Source organism: Squalius cephalus, assembly GCF_949319135.1.
Source record: "Squalius cephalus genome assembly, chromosome: 5".
NCBI classification, from domain to species: Eukaryota; Metazoa; Chordata; class Actinopteri; order Cypriniformes; family Leuciscidae; genus Squalius; species Squalius cephalus.
The window spans coordinates 30,975,950-30,986,251 of record NC_137126.1 but is presented as its reverse complement, the minus strand read 5'-3'; the positions used below and the strand labels follow the sequence as shown (position 1 = coordinate 30,986,251).

Here is a 10,302-nt window from a genome sequence, read left to right as displayed (position 1 = left end):
TAAAGTAATTTGAAATAATTAAGCAAAATAGAATTTATTTTGAGATTTTAATCAACAGAAACTCAAAATATTATGTTAAGTTGATTTAACAATATATATATATATATATATATATATATATATATATATATATATATATTTTTTTTTTTTTTTTTTTTTTTTTTTTTGTGAAATCATTAAAATAATTTTAGGAGAGTCTTTGCATCCTGGTTCATGCATATTCTTCTTCTTGGACCTTTTCTAGGCTTACACATCATGCATGGTCTCTGCATTTAAAAAAAAAATTAATAGATAATTTTTTAGTAAACAAGGTTAGCAACCCCCAACCCTGATTTGTTAAAACGGTTTCTTATTAAGGTTTTTAACCTAAAAACAACTGTTCTGGGATTATATTTCATGTCTTGCACAATACATAGAAAACAAGGCCTAACTGCACATCATTGCCCTGAGGTGTCACAGAGAAAAAATATTTTTTATAAAACTGTCAGTGTTTCACATTATGTATCACATTAACCATGCACCGTTTCTGGGCATTGCACCGAAAAACAAAAAATAGTCCTGCGTTAATAACCAATATCTGTCCTGGACTGTGCTTAAAATATGTGAGGGCCATCTTCTGTGCTTGTGTCAGCTTCACCCTAACAATAACCAAATCAGCACTGAAACCATTTGAAGTGCATTAACTGCCAGCAGATGAGAATACAAAGAGTGTTTGCATCAAAAGTGAAGATTGCACATAAAATAAAGGCAATAGTTAGATGTCTTATACAAATGCTATATTGACATATGCTCTGAGATTTACAACCAACTGACAAACTCAATTCTCAATTTAGTTTTATAGGAGAGACTGTTATGAGAACTTAATATTATTAATCAATTCTTTATTATTTTCCTATGTTTTATGCTGAATAAAATGATCAATTTATAAAAAAAACCCATAACAATATAATGTAAAGTTTGCATCAATAATGATTAATAATAATGATGATCATACATATATTATTTATCATTACTGTCACTAATGCATTCTTAAATTAATTTAATACATTAATATTTTTTATTTTACTAATACAGTACATGTAAAAAATAAAATAAATAATAGGCTACAAATACATTTTGACAATCACAAGTTTGAGGGTGTAGAACGTGTTCCAGTTGGTAACACTTTATTTTATTGGTCCCTTTTGAAGAGTATTAGTAGACTGGCTGCTTAATATCTGCTAACTCTTTATTGTGATGCTCCCTCAACAGACATTCTAACTATAAATAACTTTGCAACTAAATGTCAGTTTATTCTAACCCTAACCCTATAACAGTCTAGTTAGTAGACATGGTGCAACGTAGTCAACAAAAATGTGTTAAAGGGGCCATCAAAATAAAGTGAAACCCTTCAGTTTACTGTACATAGAATAGTAAAATTTACTGTTTACTGTAATTATACTGTATGTGTAAGTAGTATAAAACCCGTTGATTATTCTTTCAGTTCTCTCTTTTTAGGATTCATCTTCTAAAGCACAATCACCTTTGGCTCTATATTATCCTGAGATTCTCTACTGTGTGTCATCAGTTTTGCTATAATGTTTACTCATGGTTAAATGTGAGTTCACATTGTGATGCTTAAGTTATGTTTGTGCTTTATGAATGAGACCATGGTTATATCTGTGTAAAAGGAGGGTATGTTGTGTAGATTTTTGCAGAAATCAAGAAAATTGGAATGTGTGTGAAAACAGGTGAAATGAATTAAACGTTTTGAGAAATGTGTCTTTGTTTAGAGAACTGAATGAATGGTTTGGGAAACTGTGCCAACTGAATCAGTTATAGTGTGTTAGCAATCGAAAAAAACTGTTAGAAAGCCAGATTACTAAATTACTAACAGGAACTCATAGCGTATTGTTGTATTGCTTAAAGTTCACAATTTATAAAACCTGCTTTGAAGAATACGAAGTCTGCCGTAAAACAGCTTTTGATTACTGACAAAGCAAGAGAAGAAATTGAACCTCAGGCCTGCAGGTTTCATAAAAATGTTTATTTCAAGATGATGTCTCAAACCTTTTTGCCCTTTTACATCATATAAACCACATACATTTTCATGTCAGAATCTGTCCACAAACACACAACTCTGCCATCCATCATAAACTGAACACACAAGCGTTTATCATCAATAGGTGCCTCTCTTTGAGGGCAGTATCTGATCTGTCACCAAAGAATACATTGCCATTATGCCCCAAGGTCCTCTATGTACAGATAGATACGATCCTGTGAAAACCAAAGAGAGATAAAGAGCTGCTGGATAAAAAAATCTTAACTTTTTTCTCAAAGATGTTGACAGGTAATGAAAGAAAGGGAAACGTACAAAGAGATGATGACAAAGTGCTCATATAGTCACAAAAACCACAGATTAAAAATTCTCTGAAACAGAGACATAATAGCTTGCAAATTTAGCACAGCTTATCGCATCTTAAAAGATTGAATGCCTTTTTTTTTTTTTTTTTTTTTTTAAATGATCATACAATATCATACCACCATTTCCCATCCTTGGGGGGGAAAAAGAATATTTCCAGGCAGTCTGAACTTACAGAACTTCTTTACCATGATTTATCTATTTTGGGTTTATGATTTATTTACATTATATAAATGCATGAAAACAATGGCAATTTTAAATGCATCACTGCAGAAGCACTGCAATACTAATGTTGTTTTAGAATAAAAAGGTTTTTATAAAGGTGTTTAAAGCAACCAATATAATGAGAGATCAAATTTGGAGCAAATCCTTGAGCGAAACATCAAGGAAGATTGGACTGAAATGGCCACACAATGTTCTTAAAATGGCATACAATATATGAGACTGTCATTTGGGGTCTAATTCAATAGTCCTCTTGTGTTATTCTCACATTCTTGGCCAATGTCTTCATCACTGTTTGTGACCATCTCCTTTGGGCTGGAATTACTAGGATTGGTTTTACTTGTCTCCTTTTTTTTGTCCAGCTTGGGATTTGTCTTCTCTGAAACAGAAGCATTTAAGACAAATACATTTTTACTTACATGATACCTTAAACACTTTATCCTTAATAATTTGAGTGATTTTGATTCATAGTCGTAAAGAGAGATATTTCAAGCACTTATGTTTTTTTGGGTTGCACTGATTATCATCTGTTTGCACCCGTCAGAATTCAACATATTTTAATAAGCATTTTATCTCAATCTGGACAAGGCAAAGCATGCGTTTTGAATTACCCTCTAGATTAAAATGATGGCCACCAATTGCTTCACTGCTTCCAACAGCATCATTGTCTTCCTCACTGAGTTCCACTATTCGCTGTCTTGCACTTTCAAAAACAGACTTCAAAACAATGGAGTCTTCAAAGATCTAAGATATAGAGACGATATATCTAAGATATTTAACGATCTCGATACAATTCATCCGCTATATTCACTGATAGAAACAGTTTTTTGCCTTGCAAAAATATTCAGACCCATTTATCACACCTGTTAACTGCTAAAGTAATTGTTTTAATGTTTAATGTGAATATTGACAACTAAAAAAGTGTTAAAGAGATAGTTCACCCAAAAATTCTGTCATCATTTACTCCCCCTCAAGTTATTCCAAACCTGTATACATTTCTTTGTTCTGCTGAACACAAAGGAAGATATTTTAAAGAAAGTTTGTAACCAGGCCACTTTGGGGCACCATTGACTTCCATTGACTTCCAAAAAAAAATACTATGGAAGTCAACTGTTCAGTTTCCCACATTCTTTAAAATATCTTCCTTTGTGTTCAACAGAACAAAGAAATGTATACAGGTTTGGAACATAGATAGCTCAAAAGGTCATAGATACAGTAAATAAAACATCTGTGTAAACTTCTGCAACATAAAAAAAATTGAAAATACCAATGTGGTATTTTTAATCAAGTGAGAAAAGTTCAGAGTATAAATACTATTGCAATGCAGAGAAAATGCAAAAGATTTTGAAATGTTTTTAGAAAGTATTTTTAAAGGATGAATGACCCAAGAACATGTTCTTCAGGCACACCTGAGATCCTTCCAGATTAAACGTCTGAGCGTTGTGACACATCTGCATGATATCCTTTTCCAGGTCTGCAATGCACCTGTATTTGTGATTACGCACTCTCTCCTGCATAAACAAAACCAGGATCAATTCAAAGGAATTAGTTTAAGAGAGCAGAAGACAGAAACAAAAGTCATTCATAAATTTCCTCCTTTATCCATTTCAATGCATACACCTACGGAACATTTAAAGTAATGACAATTTTTTTTTTTTTTTTTGATCGAACCTGTAAAAATTCTGCCTCCTGCATATCACTCTAAAACCCAATCAGCAAAAACACACAACCTGTGTGACAAAAGCTAAATCAATGTGTTTCTTGAGCTGAAAGAGGTGTGGAGATGAGAATGGAAAAAAAGTGAAGAATGGTCTGGTGGAAAAGGGAGTGATGGAGGCAGAAGCTGAGATTTGTGTAATTGGTAACGATTCAAGTTCACCCTGATCCTCCTGAAGTCGACTGGCTTGCGGATGAGCTCGTAATACTCTGGCACCTCTTTTCTTGACGGCAGCTGGACAAAACCTTTACTGATCTGTCGGCCCAACCTGTAGAACGGAGGTGTATTCAAGAAAAGGCACAAAAAAAGAGCTGTTACGCATTTTATTGTGCTGTCTGACATGTTGAAGTACACGTGCACTGACCTGACTAAAGGGAAAAAGTATGAACTCAAAACTTTGTTGAAGTCTTTTGTAAATCGTCAAGTTTTAGCGTCACGATTTATTTGTCATGAAATAAAAACAGAACAACCGATTAAGTCTGTGTGTTTAAGTACTGACGTGTCCTTGTAGTTGATGACCATGTCTACGATGGTGTTCATCTGTTTTGTGAGCTTGGGAGGGTTGGGGGGCAGCTTCTCGGCAGGAGGGCGGCCCCGTCGCTTTTTTACTTTCTCCACAACCTCCTGACCAGTCTCAGAGCCCTGGTTGCCTTGTTGATCGCTTTTTCGTTTCTTCAAGTTGCTTTCCTCCTCCATAACCTCAGACACTCCGTTTTGGATAGCCTGAGACTGAGGAAAAGACATGATCCATGGGAACACTGATGAGCACTACTGGGTGTGACAGAAATAGGGATTTGGACATGAACTGGAACTGAAAAGTATCCTCACTATGCACACTCTAAGATAAAAAATAAAATAATACATTTAACTAAGAATTGTCTTGGTTCTCTTCAATAACCTGCTTAATGTTAGCCAGTTAACAAAAAAGAGAAGTGATTTTTTGTTAATTTTTCTTTTAGATAAAGTTAAATTTATAAGTATGAACTAATAACGAATAATTCTCATATAGAGGATTTAATAATCTAAGTGACTGTTAACTTACTGTTCATTGTAAATTCATGTTCTTTCATAATACATTTAATAAAGATGTATAAATTATGTATAAACTAACCAAAATTAATAAATAAAATGGCTGTTCATTCATGGTACCTAATGCATTAATGCAAAGTAAATAGCTACTGAGTTACAGTTTAGGACATGATTTCTAAAATATAGGATATAATGCATGTAAGAGCTATTAGGGACATTATTGTGCGAATTTTTATTAAATGCATGGCGCATGTGAATTTGCAACTCATTACAGTATATTCTTAAGACATATGGAGGGATTAATAATCATGGCAGAAGTTCATTTTGATTCCGTGTTTGGTTAGCTTTGTGCCATCAACATTATGCCATGGATTGCCACAAATAACACAGTTGATTTTCTGGCAATTCATGCACTATGAACATGTAGAAGTTTGCAGGAGTTAGGATATTTGCATTGGTGCATTTTAAACACTCTTAAAAATAGTTTCCAAAGGGGATTTTTTTTTTTTTTTTTTTTTGCAGCGAATAGGCCTACCATAGATTAACTATTTTTGGTTAACCAAAGAAGTTTTCAGAACATGTTAATAATCTAAAGAACCTTTTGTGTAATGGAAAGGTTCAATGTTAAAAGCTTCATCACGGAACCACAGCTGTGAATAAAATAATCTTTATTTTTAAGAGTGAATAATAATCAAACCGAGATAGTTAACATTAAATAACTAAGCAGTTTAATAAACTTTCTGGCCTTTCATCCGACCACTTCCAGGTCCAAATTGACACAGATCATCATTATCTTGGCTGTACGACTCACCAGGCAAGATGCCTTCAATCTTCAGTCCCCTCTAACCTCCATTTAAATTTGATAAAGCATCACTTAGTTAGCAATATATTACGAGTTCTGTACAACACACGGGTTTTGGGGGAGGCAAGAGATGCTGGTACACTGAACTTCACTCCCATTGTGAATGAAATGATTGACGTTTACGACAATGCCCATCTCCGCCTGACATCACTTCACCATACACAGCGTCCACTGAACACACGAGACGAGGCTCCACGCCGCCGCTTATAAACATGCACACGCCTCACGTGTGAGAATAAGCAAAAGCATAATTCACGGTGTGTGTGTGTGTGTGCGTACGCGCGCGCGCGCTGCCGAGTCTGTGTTTTACACAAAGGCAATTAAAGTGCAGTGATATTCCTGCCGTAGCAAGTGCTGGCGCAGAGAGCATATGAGAGGGATGAAAATATGAATTCTGAGTATGACGCTATGCGGGCAGCGCCATCCATTGATGTCTACATCAAACACACACACGCACACAGAACGCTCTCAAATACTTAAAATGTAAAGAAATCAGACAAAACCATACGCAAATGTACTGAAGTGAGAGAACAACCCCTCACAGTACGCGAGCATTTCATGCAAACATCCTCAACACGGGCGTAAGAGAAATGTGAAAGCGCGAGAGCGCAGAGAAACACACGGAAAGCATTTATTCACACGTACCCCAGGGGACCATGTGGAAGGAAGGAGGCCTAATAATCAACAGCATAATAATGGAATGCAGAATGCACACACACACACGCTTGCATGCACAGGCGCACAACTGAACCGCTGCACACAAAACATGCAGGGTGTTTGCAAAAAGCACATTCAGAAAAGTCTATATTTGGTGCAACATGCAAAAAAAAAAAAACCTTGTTACACTACACAAGCCTGTTCCCATAACCTCTAGAAAGAAAAAAAGAGGTGTCAGGACGCACACAACCGATTTGTCTGGGCAATGTTTTCCTTCAGCAGACACAGATCACACCTACACACACACACACATTCCCTCTCTCACTTTCTGTCTGTGTGCCCATGTGCTGAAGCCTGGTGTGATTGTGTGCTCTATGCAGGAGAGAGAGCAAGTGAGAAGGAGAGAGAGAGGGTGAGAGAGTGAGTGAGAGAGAGAAAGCAAGAGGGCGATTTACCTGACTGTGGTCTCCAGGCTGGCTCCAGTCTGGAGGAGAGAGAATTAGCAAACCAGCATTGCAGCGCGCAGCCAGTCTCTTCATCAGCTGATCACTCAAAACGCACAGCCCAAAAGGGGGGCGAAAAGCGCCCAGCTTTTCATACACAAATCAATTGCCGTTAGGATGTTGAGAGAGAGGGAGAGAGAGAGAGAGAGCAGAAAGAAAGAGAGAGAGAGAGAGAGAGAGAGAGAGAGAAAGGAGAACTGCGAGAAGCCTTTCTGTTAGTTTGTCCCCGTGGAAAGGCCTGCAGCTCGTTTTCCTCTCTCTCTCCCCCCCCCCCTCTCTCTCTCCTTTTCTCTCTCACTCACTGCATGTTTTAATATCGACTGTCGCAATCTGGTTTCTTTTCCTTTTTTCCTTTTCCCCTCTCCCTTTCTTTTATGCTCTTGTTCAGTCTTTTTTAAACGCCCCTCTGTTAAAAGAACCGGGCTCCATTTTTATGCTGTATGCAGATGGTTTTTTGCAAGCTTTTCTGACATCTTGTGAGGATTCCAGGGTAGTTAATATTGTGTTGCACACACTCTCAAACACACACACACACACACACACACACACACACACACACACACACACACACACACACACACACACACACACACACACACACACACACACTGGCTAATGGCATGTTTGTATCTGCATCTGGTAGTTTTTAAAACATAAAAGAGCATAGAGATTCTGGTGAAATCATTTGGGGCTATAAATATTACCAGATAGTCTAAAACATAACAGTTTCTGTCTACTTCCCATTGAGAATTGAGACATTTAACTTATAAATTAGCTTCACATTCAGCTCAAAGTCATGCCTTATACTTAATTATTTGTACGTTATATTATTGTAGGGGGTCAGCAGTGTCATATATAGAATTCTATTCTTGGTCAAATATGATCGGTTGATGTCAGACCTGAGAGATGTAATGCTGTGCCTGAATTGGGACGGGTGTGAAAATGTGCTGAAAGGAGATGTTATGCATTATTATTCACTCAAGTCTGTTTATCAATAACTAAATAAATAAGAAGCAGTAGATCATTGAAATAGACAAAACAGACCTTGAGATAAAGCTGATAAATTTGTGTCAGGGTCACAAAAATTGACCACGTGTTTTGCATATTTCTACTAGAAATGAATCTTAACAGTATAGTATAACAAGCAAATCAACTTTTTACAAGTATAGGTTATAATAGTAAGTAATATCCACTCTACATAATGCCATGTGCTATTTTGTAAACTGATTTTAAATTTAATATGAAACCTTTCCTATGAGGTGACATTGCCATCTGCCATCGGAGATCCCTGTATGGAGTCATATTCCTGCTTTTACTATTCTCCATCATTTTCATGAATGAAATGTGCCTCTCAAGTGTCCATTTAAAATAGTTTAATGCAGTTTTAAGATGCAACATTGTTCATGTATATTTGCCATGGCAACAGCTTCATTATAGAAGCCATTGTTTAATTAATCAAATAAGTTTATCAAATGTAATCAAATATCTGACAAGCTTCTGAGAAGTATTTAAATGTTGTTTGACCATGGAAGAGCAGATCATTAGTGTGCTGTGGTATGATTACATGCTGTCATAATTTTACATTTCATATGCATGTTTTGCTATCAGGTCGACAAGGGCATTTCGGTAAAACATCTCAGGCGGTTACTATGGCAACACCACGTTTTACTGGCTGCAGACCGCACTGAGCTGTAATGCTATAGCATTTCATCACAAAACACAGACACACACTTTGTCGTACAGACACACTGAGCTGAACATTCTCAAACACAATGAGCCACTGAGGCTCATTGTGAGCTACATAAAAATGAGCTAAAATCCACTAAAATGAACTAAAATAAGAGATGCAATGAAGTTAATGTAATTACATGCATGCATCTACAGTATATAAGCGACGTATCCTGTGTCTGTACTCCGACACAAAAACATGCATGTAAGACGTCATGTTACACAAAAGACAAAAAAGTCATCTTCTAACCTAACCTCAATTAATGCAGCCTTCTAAATTCATTTCTCACCACAAGATATTGACAGCCATCTATTTTCCCTTTCAGTACAGCTGAACTGATTCTACATAACAAGCATTGAATATCAGCTGTTGTCATTTGTAATGCTCTCCTTATTCTTAAAGAAAAGTGGCCTTCATTTTGTGAAGAATCTCTTTTATCATGGTAACAACTGCAAACATGATTGTCTAACCTCAAAAATGGGAGCAGACTGTCATTATGCAGCAGAATGCATTAATATCACATAGGATTTCATTGGAAAGATTAGTTCACACAAGAATGAATAAAAAAATCTGTCATCAGTTACTCACCTCATGTGGTTTCAAACCTGTAAGACTTTTTTTTTTCTGTGGAACACAAAATAATTCGTTTTGAAAAATGTACTGGAGAATGCAGTTACAATGAATGGGGAATTAACCCTTCAAGCTACTATCTATCTATCTATCTATCTATCTATCTATCTATCTATCTATATAGGTAAAGTTTGGTTCGCGAGTAACCTCTCCAAAGATGTGGTATGCGGGGTTAAAAAGAGTAGATCAGTCTAATGGCATAGGTTCACATTCACATCCAGACCAGTTTCTATAAAAAGCATTCTAAGCAACTGTATCAGTGTCTGGTGTGGGAGCTGCTCCCCTGTGAGCAGACACTAGCAGAGGCTGGTAAAATTAGCTCATCACCGGCTGTGCTAAGAAGGCCAGGTGTGTTTTCAAAAGTCACATGTCCTGTTCTTCGATCTACATTTTTTATTTTCATTTTCATTATAGTCAAGTCACCTTCATTTATAGGCTAGCGCTTTTTACAATTCAGATGCTTCAAAAGCATGCTACAGTGATAATAGGAAATGAATGCAACAATTGTTTTGGCTGTGGACTACAGCAGCAGAAGAAAGTCATTGTCCAGCT

At 36.3% G+C, this 10,302-nt stretch overlaps 1 protein-coding gene across 3 annotated transcripts; it reads right to left on the bottom strand.

Annotated features, from left to right (window-relative positions):
• Positions 1-2,009: 2,009 nt before the first annotated feature.
• LOC307158421 (putative global transcription activator SNF2L2) lies at positions 2,010-7,673 on the bottom strand. 3 transcript variants are annotated; one of them, XM_079870979.1, is made up of 6 exons: positions 7,344-7,673; positions 4,840-5,069; positions 4,503-4,608; positions 4,033-4,134; positions 3,235-3,367; positions 2,010-3,002 (listed from the first exon to the last, which is right to left on the bottom strand). In XM_079870979.1, exons 1-6 carry the CDS (start codon positions 7,425-7,427, stop codon positions 2,860-2,862), a joined length of 798 nt encoding a protein of 265 aa, XP_079727105.1. In that variant the 5' UTR covers positions 7,428-7,673; the 3' UTR covers positions 2,010-2,859. The 3 variants fall into 3 exon arrangements, with proteins under 3 accessions (XP_079727105.1, XP_079727107.1, XP_079727106.1); XM_079870981.1 differs by lacking the exon at positions 7,344-7,673 and adding an exon at positions 6,181-7,211; XM_079870980.1 differs by lacking the exon at positions 7,344-7,673 and adding an exon at positions 6,877-6,944.
• Between the last annotated feature and the right edge of the window lie 2,629 nt (positions 7,674-10,302).

Excerpts from the sequence above, each read along its gene's own strand:
- LOC307158421 (XM_079870979.1), bottom strand. The coding sequence starts at position 7,427 with ATGAAGAGACTGGCTGCGCGCTGCAATGCTGGTTTGCTAATTCTCTCT. Across the intron at positions 5,070-7,343 it reads AGCCTGGAGACCACAGTCAG|TCTCAGGCTATCCAAAACGG; the intron begins GTAAATCGCCCT and ends TCTTTTCCTCAG. Across the intron at positions 4,135-4,502 it reads TCGACTTCAGGAGGATCAGG|GAGAGAGTGCGTAATCACAA; the intron begins GTGAACTTGAAT and ends TTGTTTATGCAG.